General features: G+C 40.6%; 1 protein-coding gene across 1 annotated transcript in view; it reads left to right on the plus strand.

The window, feature by feature from the left end:
* The window catches only part of STARD9 (StAR related lipid transfer domain containing 9), a 113,550-nt gene that overhangs the window by 46,854 nt on the left and 49,061 nt on the right, over positions 1-17,635 (plus strand). Inside the window, exons 4-9 of the mRNA XM_087746326.1 lie at positions 6,361-6,477; positions 7,860-7,892; positions 7,978-8,039; positions 8,633-8,745; positions 14,186-14,255; positions 17,405-17,477. Coding sequence (XP_087602452.1) covers positions 6,361-6,477; positions 7,860-7,892; positions 7,978-8,039; positions 8,633-8,745; positions 14,186-14,255; positions 17,405-17,477 — 468 coding nt within the window. The remainder of the gene's footprint in view (positions 1-6,360; positions 6,478-7,859; positions 7,893-7,977; positions 8,040-8,632; positions 8,746-14,185; positions 14,256-17,404; positions 17,478-17,635) is intronic.

A 17,635-nucleotide genomic window follows, 5' to 3' on the forward strand; every position in this document is an offset into this window, starting at 1 on the left:
TCTTTATACTACTTGACTCCAATCCCATTCGGTTTGCCCCAAAATCCTACCCTCTGGACTCCAGATCTACGAACGTCTGCATTTCACACTTGTCCCTGTTCTTTGTCCTCCGTATCAACCCAACCCAATGGTTTCCTGCACTTTGGCTTCAAAACTCAATCTTTTTCCCACTGATTTATTGTTCCAAATGGATACCAGTCCTTCCTTTCCTCCCTTAACTGTCCAGTTTGACTCCATCACCCTCTTCTTATTCAGAGCCTCTTATTGGTCCCACTGTCTTCTCATTCCTTCCTTCCAGTATTACTGGCTCTCAGTGGTGGTTATTTTACCCAGTTGTTCCCCAGTCTTCTGTCAATCTTCAGATCTGGCTCTTGCCATCTTGAATTTAGATCAGATTCTTTCCTCCTCCCTATGTTCGCATTCTCAGCTACTGAAAATCATGGAGCCACTCACACAGGAGGAACTTTCTCTTTCTTCTGCTCTGAATTTAAGTGTCCTGTCTTAGAGATGTCCTGGCCCATGGCAGTCCAGTTTGGAATCTGGGTGAAAGTCCTCACCTCATGAGCCGAAGCATGTCCAGACCAGGCAGAATCTACAGGAAAATTAGCTGGTGAAGTCTTAGTCTCTACTGAATAGGTAGTAACTGCAATCTGTTATCCTGATTTTCTGAAGAAATACAATTTTACAGTGGCTGTCTGGTTTTGGCCCACATTTCCCAATAATTCTTGAACAAACTGGCTAGGTTGAGCCAAATTTGAAAGAGGGGTAGAGGTCTCTGATATTAGGTTCCTACAAGTTTTGTGTGCCAACCAGGTAGGGAAGAGATCCTAATGGTGCCTCTACTGAGGGAAAGTTCAGTGTTCACTGGGGAATTTACATGGGAGCACAACCTTAAGAGGAAGGCCTTAGGCAAACAAGTTAGGTGGCTCAAGAATTACATTATGATCATTTTGCTTTGCAGTCTTGGGGGATTCTGACATCTAAATGAATAGTAAGGAGCGAAGTAGAAAAGCCAGGAGCGCAGAGAGGAGGCGAATTCTGGAGGTTGGGGTGCAGGGAGCAGGCAGAATGGGCAGGAGAAAGACAATGGCTGTTAAGTACCACAAAAGACATTTGGAAGAGGGTGCCATTCATCCATCTTTTAAAAGGCTGTATGACATGCACAGATCTACATTACAGGGAATTTCCTTGTGGCCTGCCAGAGCTGAGAATCAGTCTGTGGTATCTGGTGCAAGGCTTGTATGCATCTCCACTGGTAGTTGGTAGCTGCTGGAGCAGTTGGTAGCTGCTGGAGCAGTTGGCAGTCCCGCGTTCTGACTGGTCGGTGATATCCTCTTCCCCAAAGCAGTACACCTTGTGTCCCAGCTCTGGACCAAGGACGGCTGCGAGTGGATGTGAAGATACATGAGAGGATGGAAGGAAGAGCGGAGGGTTGGTGGGTGCTGAAGTATCTGTGAGAGACTTGCAGGAGGCACAAGAGTGTCGGGATTACATATAACACCACTAGTAGCAGTTCTGTGTAACTGGTGAGTCTTTATTGGCCTGCACGCTCATTTGAGTTGTGAGCTCCTGGCCTGTGCTTGGCCAGTGTACAGATTTGCTGTAAGGGATTAGTTAAACAGATTTCTGAACTCGTGAGACTGATCTTTGGGCTGTACAACATCAAGGAACTTGACTTATATTCTGCGTTGATTGTTGACTTCTGCCAAGAATCGGTTACGGTGATTTGCGTTGCTGCTGTTAATGCTCAGATGCTTTCCCAAATATCTTTATTGGAGAAAAACAGATTAATCTGTTATAGTAATGTTATTAAAAAACTTATTTCTTCACTGAGACTAGGGGGAGTGCATCAGTATTACTGAAAAGAGAAACTTCAGAATCATCATATTTAGCACGTAGCTTGTTCTATGTTTGTTACCGTGCTCTAAAGCAGTGGCGTGCTTATGGTCAAATGTAGTGTGCTGTTCAGCTCTGGCTGTTACCTGTAGCTGCCTCTTTAGTTAGAAGATTGACATGACTATCACTGAATCACTGGAGCAAACAGTGACTCAGTTCAGAAGGAGGAACTATGCTGGGACAGTATAAGGATACATTGCATACTGTCTACATGTGGCCAAATGCAATCAGATTACTAAAACAAAAACAGTAAATCAGGAGCAATGGAAGACTCGGAACATGTCGTGAGAGTGTACTCAGGGCCAATTTTTGCAGACCTTCTTCATGTAAGAAATCCCATTGCAGTCAGACCCACTGAATCCCACTGATTAAGTAAAGTAAAAGCAACAGGGCTAATTGCACAGTTTCGTACATTTATTCAATTATTATTTTTAAGTGGGGCTCCCATAGATGAAGGGATATAAAAACAGATGTCGAAACACTGCTACAAGCAACCTCCAAGAAAACCCAACCCCCAGGCTAATCCCTCCAGTTACATTTTCCCACAACTGGGAAAGCAAGTCTCACAGACAAAGTTCTGCCTGTGATCTTCTTCTTATACTTTCCAGTATGTACTTGATTCATAAAGAACAATTTTCTCTCACTTCTGGTTGTGGAATTGGGAAACATTTGTATCTGAAGTGGATAACAGAAGCACCACTTTTGTAACGGCTCTGAGAGAGGTTTCTAGTGGTAACCCCATTCTGCTGCTGGAAAGAAGAAACTTCCTTTTCCCCTTACCGTATCAAATGCAACTTTTCCTCCTTGCCTACAAGGTTCAGAAACTGCTTTGTAATTGTTGCTCTGTTTTTTTCGTCTTTCTTTTGCCTGGTGCTTTGAATGTATAGCTTTCTTAGCTGTCTTTCAGTTTTTTGCCTAGCCCTTTTTTAAGCCCTCTTTGATGCTAACACTCAAGCTATTAAAATCTCTGGGGGTAAACTTCCATCTTCTCCTCTTCTCTTGATCTATGCACTTTCCTTCATAGTGTCACCTTAAAATTGACATTTCCAAGTGCTTCTCAGTATCTTTCTTCTCTACCATTCATTTCGTAAGCACCTTCTCTGTCTTTTTGTGCATTTCTGCATTCTTTAATCAGATTCTAAACCTTTGTGATGGCAAATAATGTGTATGCATGCCTCTATATGTACTGATATTTGTAAAAGTAGTGTGATAATATTTTTTTTTTTCATTTGGGCAATGTTTATTTATTAGGTAAAAGTGGTAGATTGGCCTCTTCAGCATAACTTTTAACCATCATGCTAATATGTCAGCTATTTGTTCATTCGTTCATCAGCTGTGCACCATTGATTTATTTTGCCAATAGTATTACTTTTATTTGTTACTTCCTGTCCATAAAAGTTGACCTTTTTATGGCATATTGTCCTTGGTGAGGAATTACTAGCCAGATGTGCTGCAAGCGAACTACTATTCTCAGTGTATATTCTGGACTTTTGGCTTTGATCTAATTATTCAAGACCATAGATAAGTTGCTCCTCATAATAAACTTGATACAGTTAAGGTATGTATAAGGCCACTGCCTCCTGTGGACTCCAGGACCTGGGGATTCCTCTTACCCAGCCCCCGGAGGCCAGCCCTGTGTGCCTGGACACCTGGAGGTCTCTCCATCCCACACTGGTGGACAGGGCAGCTGCTTTCCCCTTTGCAAGTTCAACCAATAGCGAGTCTCGGTGTGTGACAGAGGACGCAGGACTCTGATGCAGCTGCCTATGCAGATGGCCCCAGAAGGCACTGCCTTCAACAGCACCCACATATAACACTGCCAGCACACACATGAAACATAAGCACAGACAACCATGTCCCCTTCTTCATATACAACTGATGAGGATTGAAGTTTTCTAGTGAAAACAGATACACCCTTTCTCTCCAGGTCTGGAAAGCAGATCCCTCAAATACCAGCATGGGCCCTCTGCCTATCTAAAACCATTGCCTGGACCCTGAGCCCTCTTTACTGCTCTACAGGTCTTCTACTTGCCTGATAGCCCACTGTTCAATAGCAAACGTGTGTATGCTCACAAGCACCTCTGCCCTGAATCCCTTGACTATCAGCATGGGCTCTACTCCTGTTTAATATTCCTGCCTGGACTCTGGACCTCCTGCTCACTGGCTCATCCAGTTTGAAGTCTGCTAGCAAATTACACACCCCCATGCTGATGCATATCAGCACTCTAGCCCCCTCTCCACCCCCCACCCTCCATGCCGGTAGCTGGTACGCAGCCCCTGTGGGCTGTGCTTCCCCTCTCCAGGTGCTGATGCTGAGACCCTCATTTGCTTCACCTCAGCCACCCCAGTAGCTGGCACCTGGAACACAGGCCCTGGGACCCATGGTCCCCTGTCCAGTTGCTGACAGAGACGCTCATGCCACTCCAGTCCCCCTAGTAGCTGGGACATAGACCCTGTGACACATAGTCCCACTCTGGTTCCTGGCACTTAGACTCCTACTTGCTCCAGCTTGCTGACCTGAATTTACTCCCCCCAGTCTCCCCGGTAGCTGGCACCCTGGACCCATGCTACTTAGGTCCATGGCCCCACCGTCTATCAGCACTGAGACTCTGACTGGCTTCGTTTGCTGGCACCACTGATTGTGATGGCCCTATCACCTCGGGTCTTCTGACTCCATTGCTGGCCCCATATTCACTCCAGTCTCTTCAGCTGCTGGCATCTAGTCCTTACAGCACGCACACATGGGGTAGAGAGTGTGTTTACATGTAAAGATCATCACGAAAGGATTTAATAAGAAAATAGGACAGACTGTGGTGATCAGGCACAGGGCTCAGTCAGACAAGTGTACTGATCTACTGCTGCTTACGTGGGATCAGCCCCATTGATAGTCCCCTCTCCTTCCTGACCCACTCACTTTAAACATTTCTTAATAAGTTTTGCATAGCCCTGCAGGCCCCCCTCAGATATCCTAAATCCTCCTGTTCCTCTTGTTTCCCATAGCTTGTGGGTTATGAAGTCCAGGTTGGCCCTCTCCAGAGCTATGCTTCAGCTTCTTAATGGCTTGTCTAGTAGTGACTGGAGAGGTTGTCGCTGTCTCTGTTATCCCTTGTCTATTACATTTGTATCTATGTGTTTTGTTCACTATTACTCTTTAAATGGAAAAGTTCCTTGATCTGATAATCCTAATGAAGCAGATGCTCTGACATGCCCCATACCCTTACAAATACAGGCAGGGGTAGCTAAATTCTGCCGAATGACAGTATTATTGATTCTTCAGCTAGAAATTAGCATCTTGTCTCAGTTTGAGTTCAAATATAATCTGAAAATAAAAGTCTCAGGAGAGGATTTTTAAGCTCTTTTCTGGGCAGTTTAGGTAAAGCGGTAATATCTATGAAATATGTTTTACTATTGATTTTTATATTAGGTTTAGTACATTTATCTGTCCATTGGAGAAGCAAATGACCTGGCAGTGGATGAGATTTCACGGCAGTGAAACACTGAAATTGTATGCGTGTCTCTATATATACTAGCTAGTTTTCTATGTGAATAGCAAAACCATTAATACTTGTAACATTCCTTTTGAAAGGCCAAAGCTGTGCTAAGGGGTTGGCAGCCTGCCTACTGGAACCTTTTGATCCACCATGCACTTCCTAGCAAACCTTACCAGGTGTCCTTTCAGCTGGTCTATGGCAAGGCTTTGATGTGCTGAGAACATGGTCACAATTGGGGCAGCTGCGTCTCCAAAAAAGGAGCGGGAAAAGCAGAAGGAATGTTCAGATCTTGCTGTATGGGTAGTCTGGCTGTGATGGTCCAGCTTTTGTAGCCACAGTGGGACCAGTGCAAGCTTTGGAAGCCCATTAGAGGCTGACACTGATTTGGTGGTAACAGTTCCTGGCTCTGTGTTACGATGAGCAGAAGGCAGCACATCACTCTGCATGTAGCATGAACAGAAAAGAGCATTTAGTCTTTGGTGGTGTTGCTTACTGACCAGACGGGTCAGATATAAGTATTACTTGGATGAGGTCTGCTTGCAGGCTGCGGGTTAGACTTCGCTTTGCTTTTGATCTGTAATTCTGATGCCTAATACTCCTATTAATGTCATTGCATCAAAGAGCCTTCATCATGCCTTTCTGTCAGATTTATGCTGAGGAGTGTAAAAACTTGGGGTGGGGGAGATCCTCGAGAATTCATACAGTCCAAGTATAAAATAAGAGATGGCAGGGAAGCACAACTAAACACTACTGCTTTGTGTCAGCACTGTGCTTGGCATACCAGCATCTGGAGGAAGATGTAACAAGTGGGTGCTGGACACTTAACGTTGTGTCTGATAAACTAAAAAGGCAAATACTGTGAAGATCCTTGTTCCCATGGAGTTATTAAAGCTGCAAGATCCACAAGTAATGTGGAGTGTTTATAGTGAGGCCTATTATTCATGGACTGTGTTGTTTCTTTTGGTCTTTCCAGGTGTTCCAGGACCTTGGCACTTCCGTGTTGTCCGGGGCATTTAGAGGATACAACATCTGCCTCTTTGCATATGGACAGACAGGTTCAGGAAAAACTTATACAATGATGGGAACACCTGTGAGTTACACCATTCATTTTATACTTAGGGTTGAGGGTGGGATGTCCAGCAGAAACATTGCTTTATTTTTAAACTGTGATTTTAGTGCTTCAAACCATGAAGAAAAAGACTGTTCTGGCATGGTTTGTGCTTTTGACAAGAGTTTGGATTTTTAAAGTTTTCTTTTCCCCATAGACATCAGCAATAAGATTTTGTTAAATCATGACGTGATTCTCCTGATTATTTTTATTCTAAATCGAGCTTAACTCCATAATAGCCTGAATTGCTAAAATTGGGGTTAATAGGTGACAAACTAGGATATTTGTATTACATTATTTTGAAAATATCTTAGCAATTCAGAATGGCCACATCTTGAAATAATCATTATTTCTTTCCAAGGAAATTTCCAGGTGTAGTGTTTCTAAGAGATTTCTGGCTTATAAAGTGATTTCTTTCTCCAGTGGAATCGTGCTTTGATCTGGTCTTTAATAACATGTATTCGCTGTGAAACAGTGTTCAATACTAGGAAGAAACAAGTGTTTGGTATAAACTGAACTTTTGTCCACAGTGGTCCACTTGGTGAACCTGGACTTTCTGCCCCCAACATCATTCCAAGTGTGCCTTGTAAAAACCTTTCATGCTATTCAGCAAGCAGGTTCCACCTAAGCCTGAGAGCCTTTCTCAGGATGTGTTGGCACTGCGATCACTAAAGTGTGAGCACTCATGCCAGAAGAACAGTTCATCACACAAAACCACACCATTACTTCAGTGCTGTGTAGGCTGTTTGGGCAAAGTTTAAATCGGCTAGTTTGGGTACTCTTAGCAGCCCATATCGTGTTAGCTCTGAGAGACCAGATTTATAAATCTAGAACATAAAGCTCTTCCAAGCCCTGTGATGCCATAGCATAAAGAAATAAAAGTAGAATAAGGAAAAACAAAATATTCGTGACCAATCCAACTAGTTTCAGTGTTGGCCTGGCTTCATCTAGACTGCGACCTCTGACATAGGCATGTCCAGTACCTTTATGTCAAACAGCTCTTGGATTTAACCCAGGCCTCTAAACTTCTAATCGGTGCTGTATGAGTTGCTCTAAAATGACTTTTGCTATAAATAGCGTTTGCACTGAAGCTAAGACAGCTGACATTACACAGCACATGAGTCCCTGCAGTATTTCACGTGCAAGATGCTTCGGCTGGAGTAGCAGAGCATTGCCATGCTGTTCGGAACTACACTCCAGAGTGGTTTGTGTTGTACTGTTGTAATCTGCCATACGCAGTCATTACTTTAATGCTGCACTATGATTCTGTCCTTTTCTTATAACTTGGGTTTTATTTAAAAAAGAGTTTTGCAAGAGTGATAGCAAGTATATCGTTTAATTGTTTTTTTGTTTATTATTTGAAGGCATCCATTGGGCTGACACCTCGTATATGTGAGGTATTTATTTTTTATTTCACTTGCATTTGTATGGTTAGATTTTCTTGATGAATTTAAAATTTACATAAACTTCTGGTTTGTGCAGGGCCTCTTTTCAAGGAAGGATGATTACTCAGATCAGACAGCATCTTGTAGAGTAAAGGTCAGGTAAGTGTGTCACTGTCGGGGGCAATGCTGTGGTGCTTTCAACAATATATTCCTGTAATCAAACAAAGCAAAGACTAGTTTATTTTGTTTCTGTTTTCGAAGATAATCATTTTTGAACAAGGAGGAGAACACAGAGGAAGGATGAGAAAGTGTTGGGTTTAGTGTTCTATCTCAGTATAGTTCTTTGGATGCTGTCTGTTCACTTTTGTATAGACAGCTGAAATATGAGTGCATTAAAAATTTACTTCCTGTTTGTTTAACTCTTAAATTTGAGCCATAATCCTACATTTGATTCTTATTCATCATTCCTATTGATCTAATGAAGCACTTGTTTGGAAATTTGGGGTTTTGAACTCAGTAGTGTTAAAAAAGCATATTTTATGAATTTTTAAATAAAATACCGAATGCCTCTTGCTTCTTGGAAATTTGCTACTATGAGTTTTTTTCTACATGCACTGCACGGGAAGGGGCAGTAACAAAGATAATGAAAATGAATTCATTAACTTTATCATGAAAGGTCTATGTAAGAGTCAGGTAGGTTTTTTTTTAATCATGTGCCTTTAAAAATCCTTTTTTTTTTTTTTTCTTTTCAGTTTTCTTGAAATCTATAATGAGCGTGTCCGAGATTTGTTAAAACAATCAGACCGCAAGAAACCTTACACACTTCGAGTCCGAGAACACCCTGAAACAGGACCATATGTTCAAGGTGAGAGCAGGCTTCACAACTAGCATCAGAATTTCAATTAAATGTATATCAGGTCTGTATGTATCTTTTCATATGTTCCTGGCGTGATCCTAATTGCTTCTACTCTTCAAGAGTTACTTTCCTCAAATATTTTGCTTGTTAATATGAACATGTGTAATATACTGAAAGCTTTGCCTCTGTTATCCCACTGGCTGGATATCCTGCACTTTTCTGTTTGCCTTTCCAAGAATAGGTTGTGTGTGAGCCATAGTGTTTTGCTTTCTTTTGTTTTAAAGAAATCTTAACTTGATCAAGAAATCCATGAACATCAGCTCTAAATGGATTGTACAGGCCAGCCTAAGGTCCCTCCATACCTGTTTCAGTCCTTGGCAGCAGTATATTTACAAAATAATAATAATAAAAAAGTAGGTAAACTCAACTGTTTTGGTGTTGCAGGCCAGGCCATGAGAAGCAATTAAAATCTGTATTACCTAGGTGAGAACCCAATAAGCTTCATTTTCCTTCATTAAACTGAAAAAGCACAGGATGGGTCATGTAGGTACGTTATACGATTAAAAACATCACACACTTTTTAATTCACACTTGCAACAGCAGCCTTTCTGGTGGCTTTGTGTTTTCTAATGAACCATAGCTTTCAAATCAGGTGACAGAGAATGGATGAAAAGAACCCCCACATGTATTTTTTCCATTTCAGTTGTCTTTCCTGTTTTAGTTTTTCTCTTCTCTCTCATTGTTTTTTTTGTACTTCCAGTTCATTTCCGCTTTTGATTGGTGCCTTCACTTCAGGGTCTTAGATAGCTTTAAATTGGAGTTTGGCCATTGTTACTTTGTAATTTGATCAGCTCCTGATGTTTGCCTGCTACATTGCCCTTTATCTGACCAACAACTGACAAAAGGCATGTCCCTCAAAATCAGTGTACCAGTGTACCAGTGCAAAATCATATAGAGTAGCTTTACAGTGGAGATCAGAAGGAAGAGTCTTTTCCAAACTGATGCAGGTTTCAAAAATCAGTGAGTTTGTTTAGAATTTAAATGCATATATTGCCTTTTCAGTGTGCCTTGTATCTAGTGGGCAGAATTCCAAAGTTGCTTCTGGTACCACTGACTCTGCAACTGCTTGGCTGGCCACCAAATGGGTAGTAACACCTGGGAGGTATGCATTTAGTATGCAAAATGCGTATCACACTGAATTTTATTGGTCCTGTCACATCAGATCAAATACTGATTTGTTCTGGCTTTTAAATAGAGTTCTCATCTCTGTCTTGTAAATTCCATCCATTCTCCCTGGTTCACTTTTCTCCCTCTCTTTTTCTTTATCACAGCATTACGTGTCAGATTGTTATCCCCACTTCAGAGATTAAGCCAAGATGTGACAACAGATAGGGTGACTTGACCTTGTGATGGAATGGAGCCTGGAATTCCCAGCTCTCATTCCCTGGGGACCTGCAGTATCAGTCACGGTGCATCTAACAACTGATGGCTGTTACCAATTCCTCCTCTCAAAATCTAACACTTGGGAAGTGTTTAACTTGTATGGTCCTATACACGAGGGACTATCTGGCATTCTGGTTATTTCAGCTGTGCTTTCCCAGCACATCAGCATCCTGTTTAAGGAGAGTTGGAAAATAGATGAATTAATGGTCTCATTAGTATGGCAAACTTACCATTCTTTGAAAAGCAGATTCATAGACATTTGGCCTTTATTGAGGTCTTTCCAAGATTCTCTTTCTACCTGCTTGTTATAGGAGAACTTCATTGTTGGTGGAATACAGATACTAATTATTTTCTTTTAGCAACTGCTCATTCACCACACAAGAAAAGGTCTTTAAACTGCTTCCTTCCTTGGCAATTTCCATCCCTTTTCTCAGGCCTTATATCTCCAGTGATTCCTTGGCTGCATATAATGGAGTTTCCTTGTTTTAAAAGAAAATGAAGTTATAGCTTCTGCCAATGGGCTGGCTTGCCTTTTGTCACTATTTTGTCTTCATCTGGAACCTTCCAGGCCAAATCTGTCACTTCTTTTCCAGTTCTGTTTTGGTTTTGTTTTTTTTTTTTTTAAATTTAATCTTACCCCTTTTGAATAAGGATTTTATACTTAGGCACAACTAAAAATTTTAAGTGAACAATTTTATGTTAAAGTTCTGAAATATCCCATAAAAGTTCCCCACTGATTAGATTTTGTAAAATAAGACAAAAGGATAATGGAAAAAGGTTAACGTAAATAATATTTGCCAGCTTTGGCCATGTTTGTAAATCCAGTAGCAATACTTTATTTTAGGAGATTCTCTCCCTCTGTGTCTTATGACAGCCTCCAAAAATCATTGTGTTAATGCCTGTAAGAAAAATTTAAGTTTTAATGGTAAATGTGATTTGCATTTTTAGAAAAACTGATCGCACGCATGAAAAATAAAATAATTTCTCTGCTGAAGGCATCATAGGGTGTAATCAGATGCTGTTGTGAAGGCATGTGAACAGAAGTGATTTCAGGCTGATGAGTCAGTGGCTCAGGGCAACAGTCAGATGACATAGCTCTTTTTTTTTTTAGATATGTGTATATAAGTATGTATTAATAAATAAATATGCTTATGTACAGTTTATGCAATTAAGAACCGTAACAGTTTACTTGAAACGATCCTGGCGTCTTTTGGGGAGAGGGACTAATAAAGAAGGTATGATTATATACCTCCTTTTGGAACTGCACTGATTAGCTCACGTCAAAAATAAGCAGCAGTGGGAAAGTCCAGAGGTCTTTTGAATGCAGGTGAGAAGTACAGTCAGCTTGATTTTAATAACATCAAATTCAAGACAATGAAGTAGTTCACAACACTGATACAAAATGCCCTTCTCAACTGCAGTAATATATTGCTGCAATCAACAATTGCTGACCTCTGTAATGAGGGCCTTCTACGTGCTGAAATAGTCTTTGGCAGTTTTATATGTAGTCTCCCTGTGCAGGATCAGAGCGCAAGAATATTGTTTCCAATAGCTAGATGGCTGAGATCAGAATTATCAGCAAGCTTGCTAGAAGGGGAGCCTGTTTTGTATTCCCCTTCCAGGCAATTTGCTGTATGGGAGAAAAATGGTGAACATCAGCAAAGCTCAGAAATGTTCCATTATTTCCCATAAATCCAGTATGTCAAGGACTAGCGTCTGTATTTGCATCATACTTCTTGCAAGCCATCAGCGATTTTTAAGGTGCGCTGACTTTGAGCAGGAGCTCCCCAGTGCGCTGTTAGTTTGTCAGTTGTGTGTTTGGTGTCAATGATATCCAGAGTACAGTCAGCACTGGATGAAGAACAGAAAGAGGAAAATCGGAAAACTTAACCCCTTTAAGGACGCTTAGATGCTCTGGGCAATGCATTTTCCATTTGCAAGTCCAGTCAGGAAGTCCCAGCTCTGAACACTATTTTGAATAGTTTCCAGCCCATCATTTTTCCACGTAAAGGCTGTGAGATTGTAGCCTTTGAAATGCTGAAAGTGTTTCAGTGCTTTGGGTTGGAATCGTTTCAAACTTCTCCCTCACAGATGGTTGCACTGTTAAGGAATCGGCCTCTCTTAAATCAGGAAATGATGCAATCTATTTTGTTACTCTGAGACAGATTTCTGGGGGAGATCCTTTCTCACTCCAAGGCAGATTTCTAGACAAGCAAGGGTTTTTGATCTTTCTATGGGACTTGAAAATGACCTTTCTTTTTCCAGCAGCCAACAGAACACTTTGTCATTTCTTTTCGAACAATATTTACAATATTTCATTTACCTTATGGAAAAACTAAATGTTTTGAACTCTGTACTAGATTCACTATTCCCATACTTATGGAGATGTAGGTAGGTAAGAATTTCTTCCATGCCTCCATTTTGTAACTGGATTTTTATTCAGTTCAATAAGACCCTGAAAAAGGGTCTGGGAAAACAATATGTGATAGTTTCCATATTTTGAGCTTTGAAGATCCCAGTGCTGTTGGAAAAATAATGGGCCTCTTTCTCAAATGGAAAATGTGATGACTTCTGGAATTAATGTATTGTAAAGGGACACTAGAGAGCAGAAGAAATGCTTTTGTTTGAAAAGTGCCCTATGCTTTGTGTGTGTGAGTGTGCATGCATGCACACTATAGTTAGGATTTTTTTAAAAGTGTGGGTGATCCAAAAATCTTTTTTTTTTTTTTTTTTATGTCTATCAGTTGTTAAAGGACTAAAATAAATTCCCATCTTTGGCTTAGATTTAGCTTTCGTTTAAAGTTAAGCAAGCTGTTATCATGTAAGGATAGACTCTCTCTAACAATGTCAGAAGTACTTATTTCAGTCTTGTTGAATTTTATATTCATGTTGACTTACGTTCTAGCAATAGATAAATTATTTGATCCAAATAAATCACATTTTTCAGTAGTCTGCCTTCATCCATACTTTTGTGGCCTGCAATAAAACAAACCAAACCTAAATCAGTGCAGGGGGAGGAAGTAGCCCTGGATTCCAGCTCTGAGATAAAACATTCCGCAAAGGAGTGTTTTACTACATATTGTATGATGACAGCTTGCTTCACAACTCGGGTGTTTTTTTAGGAGTCACTGCAGTACAAATGATAACTAATCATCACCATAAAATGCAAACGAGGCATATTAAACTGGATTTATGTGAAATACAAGCCTGTTGCGGCTAATTTTGTGTGTCTGCTGGAATTTGCATTTTGCAAGGGGCTGGCAGTGCCACTACAGCACAGCAGCACACTGCCCTCCACTGGGGCCCTGTTAGTCACAGCCACCTCTCTGACACAGCAGGCTCTGCAATGCAGTGTTTCTTTCATTTGTTTTCAGTGGGGTTTTTCCCCCTTAAAATGAAATCAAATTTTAAAAACAAGCAAACAAACAAACAAACAAACTGAAAGCAGAAGATATGAAAAGGCCAGATGTTTCGTATCATTATTTGGGTACCCTCTGGGGAGAAAAGAGTGTGAAATGTTGCAGGCTGACGCCTAGTTAAGTACATGGTAAATATTCGCTGGGGTTGGTTCCTAATTCTGTTAGTTGCGTGAGCAGAGCCATTTTCCAGAGGCAATGGCAAAAAAACTTCTTTACAGGATCTGTACCCAATCAGTAGCAGTGACATAGCTGAAAATTTCTTACAGAGTTCAGTTATACTGTTTTTTAAATACCGTTGTTCTGCAGACAAGTTGGAAAAAGGTCTGTACTTTGAAGGTACAAGGCATTTTTTTATACTGATGTCACTGTATCTGAAGGATGGACTGCCATTTTTTATTTTCTGTTTAAAAAATGAAATAGTTTTTTTAAAAAATAAAATAGTTACTCTAGTTGAGAGACTACTTTTAGAACAGACTGGTATCCCAACAGAACATCCTTATGCTTCTGATGTTGGGTAAATTGTTGGGTAAACTGACTGAAACTTCCTGAGAAGAATATGCATTTAACTCTTTTTAAATCTTTGGCAGGATTGACTCAACATTTAGTTACAGACTACAAGCAAGTTGTAGAACTTCTAGAAGAAGGAATAGCTAAAAGGTATTTTATAAAACAAACCAGCTCCATCTTTACTTAACAATTCTTTCACCACATGTTGATTTCATTGATGTTTATTTTGCTGACAGTGTTGCCAATGTTTTGTCATGACAGGATGTCAGATTTGCTGATCCTGCACATGACGTACACATAAGATGTTACGTATCCTCATAGTATCCACAATAAGAGCTACAAGCACTCATGAAGTTTTCTTCAAAACTGATCCCATGCTGACTTACCCACAATATTCAACCATCTGTCTGGGATAAAAAATACATGCCAGGAAAACACTTCGCTGTAAACGGACTTCTGTTTTTTCTCCTCCACCTCTGCTCATGACACTTCAGACTGTATATCTTTCAACTCAATTGTTAGTGTAACTGTAAGTGTAATCACTAAGTGCAACTCTGAAAAGATAGTGTATTTTTATTTAATTTCTAAAAGTATTTGTTTTATAATTATTTGTTTTGATTTTTATAAGTGTTTTTTTTAAGTTCTTAGCCCAAGTCATGCACGTTTGCTACGAGAGAACTGTGGGAATTGACACACTAGTGAAGCCAATGAATTTGGCTCTCATTAGTCAAGACACTTTTTTACGTTTTTGACAGGGAGCCTTGGATATCAATACAACTGCCATTACAGTGATGGAAAAGAGTTATATTTGAAAGGATCCTCCAAATACAAATCACAGTTCCAAAATTGATATTAAGTCTTATCATAAGAGAGGTCGAGATTTTAGAATATCAGTGATGCTGAGAAGTAAATAAAAACTAAGCAGCATTATCACAAAAACATAGAACATACAGCAGGATTGATTTTTGCTGCTTCTGCTTGTACCAATCAACAGATGCAACTCTGAAGAAGAAGAGACTTTTTCAGAACAACAACAAAATTCCAGTTTGTCTACTAGTGTAATCCTGCAGTTGTCTCATTGCTAAGGAAATAGAAGATGTAGAAAAAACAAAATCAGAGGTTCAATATTTTGTGTGTAAGTTTTTGTGATGTTGAACTTTCAAACTTTGTCACTTGTATGAAACCAAGAAACAACAACTTTTTGTGGGTAAATTTTCAAAAACATATTTGGAATATACAGGAAACTCCTATTTACCTATAGTCTTTATTTTTATGAAATATTCTGCAGAACATTTATTAGCACATTTTAAATGCAAACAAACTAATATAAAACATCTGCAGTCTGGGAAATGATGCCAAATGAACATCAGCAAGACCTTAGGGATAAAGAAAGTGGGGAACAGGTTACGATTGCCCCATATGGCTGGAGGCAGGAGGGGAGCAGATGGGGCATGACGGCTGCAGGTCTGACTATACAGGAAAGATAGGAGGGGAAGCTCCCCTTGAACATGGGTGGTGCCTTTTATGGGGGAGAGGGCAGCTCCTGTACTAACAACAAGCAGAGTTTACTGAAGGCATTTTTTCTACCAGTTGGTTTTATCAGGCCATCTCCAGCCCTGCTCTGGCTGCACCTGTCCATTATAAAATAAACAAATATGATTTTCAACATGAAGTAATTATTTTTGTTGTAACTCTCAGTGCTATTATTTTTTTTCTCTTGACACTTTGCAAGGCTCGCTCTCAAATGCTGAAGAATAACATTTTTAAAATGCAGGAAATACAAATTTCCGAATTTCCAAAAGCATAGCCCTGGTGCTGTGTAAAGTAAAACAACCAATGAATCTAGATGATATTGTTAGAACAGTTAAAAATACTAAAGTGTACACCACATGCCATGATGAAATAGAATATATGAAAAACTAACACATGCAATCTCCCATAAAAATGCTTACACGGGTTGTGAGTAGTTGAGATGTGAAGTTGCCCTCCAATTACCCTATGTATTGTCAGAGGTGAGAAGCAAGTACTAATACTTCCTCCTCCAAATCCTGGGGCACTTTGTGTTTGTCTTTTCCTTTACAAACTTCAGTGCTGTTCCCTTATATTTTCTGCCTACTGTAGAGCTGTTTTCTGTCTTCTGCCCTTTACCTAATTGTTTGTCTTCCTTCTTCAACATCTGGAGACTAGTTCACATTCTCCTGCTTCCTCAGCGTAGGCTCAGTTAAAACCATGATGCACTAGACCGCCTGTAGCTTCTGGCAGTGCCTGCTCACATGGCTGTGGAGGTGTAGGAAGCAGAGAGCAATGGGGAGGAGAGTCCTGGCTTTGGCCTCCTGTGGCAGGAGCCCAGCTGCGGCTCTCTGCTCTCTAGTGCAACTGGTCTCTGCAGTACTCTGACAGCTGGGCTCGTAACAAAAACACGGTTCCACAGGCCTTGTCTGCACTCCTAAAATTGCCTGCTGTTGTTGAGGGTAAGCTTGGCAACAATGATGCTAAAGGCTGCACATATAGCCGATATTCAAGGCAAGCTACAAGAGTGACAAAGGAAAAGACGTGTGACCTGGCTTCTGCCCTGGGCAAAACCCTGCTTTCTCTGGGTTTGTCTAATCAAAACAACAACAAAGAAAGTAGAATTTCCAAAAGTTTGCCTTACAGAGACAGTTGGAGAGTGCCACTGCTCCTCCTTCTCCTGTGCCTGGTACCTGCTATCCAGAGGGCTAGAGCCAGATGACTGGTCTGTCCATGTGGTAAAACCAAGCAATTGCTACACGAGTGAATTACAGTATTCATTTGGTACTCATACGGGTAGACTGGCTAATCTCATTGGACTCCTCTAACAGTCTAAAACTACTGTATCGGCCCTGTGACAGAAGGGAGCCCCAGAAGTGGTGTATGAAGCTTTTTGGACCTTTTGAAGTACCAAGAAATAAAAATGGAGACAATATGGAGAAAATGTACTGGGCCAGTACATGCAGTGGTGTTGGGGGTGAGCTGTACGAGGCTGTTGCTGGCTGTACTTCTCTGCTGTGTTCTACCCTTATGCAACACCTTACGCCTGTGCTGTAAGGCTGCTTTAAGATATTTCTCCAGAGTGCTGCTGGTGGATAAAAACACCTCTAACTGACCCTTGGTTTCCACCCTTCCAGGTCATCTGTGATCAGATCCAAGAATACAGCCTACTGTATTCTCCAAGTTTCACATTCCTTCATCTTCATTTATCTGCTGTATTTATTATTTTTGCTTTTCCTGAATACAGGGAAATAAGCCTTTGTAATTGAATGGTTTGTTCTTCTTTCTAGAATCACAGCAGCTACACATATTCACAATGCCAGCAGCAGATCCCATGCTATCTTCACCATCCACTACACTCAGGTTAGCTAAAAATAACCCAATTTCCTTTTTTCTTCACTCTCAAAGAGCATTGTTCAATGTGTTGTGCATTGTTTACTTGTCACTGTTTTGTGCTGTTTGTAATAATCTCAGTGGAAGCTGTTACTTATTTCCTTTGGATCACACTGCAGATGCGTTAC

Source organism: Nipponia nippon, unplaced genomic scaffold (assembly GCF_047370975.1).
Source record: "Nipponia nippon isolate SJK-2023a ecotype South Korea unplaced genomic scaffold, ASM4737097v1 scaffold_10, whole genome shotgun sequence".
NCBI classification, from domain to species: domain Eukaryota; kingdom Metazoa; phylum Chordata; class Aves; order Pelecaniformes; family Threskiornithidae; genus Nipponia; species Nipponia nippon.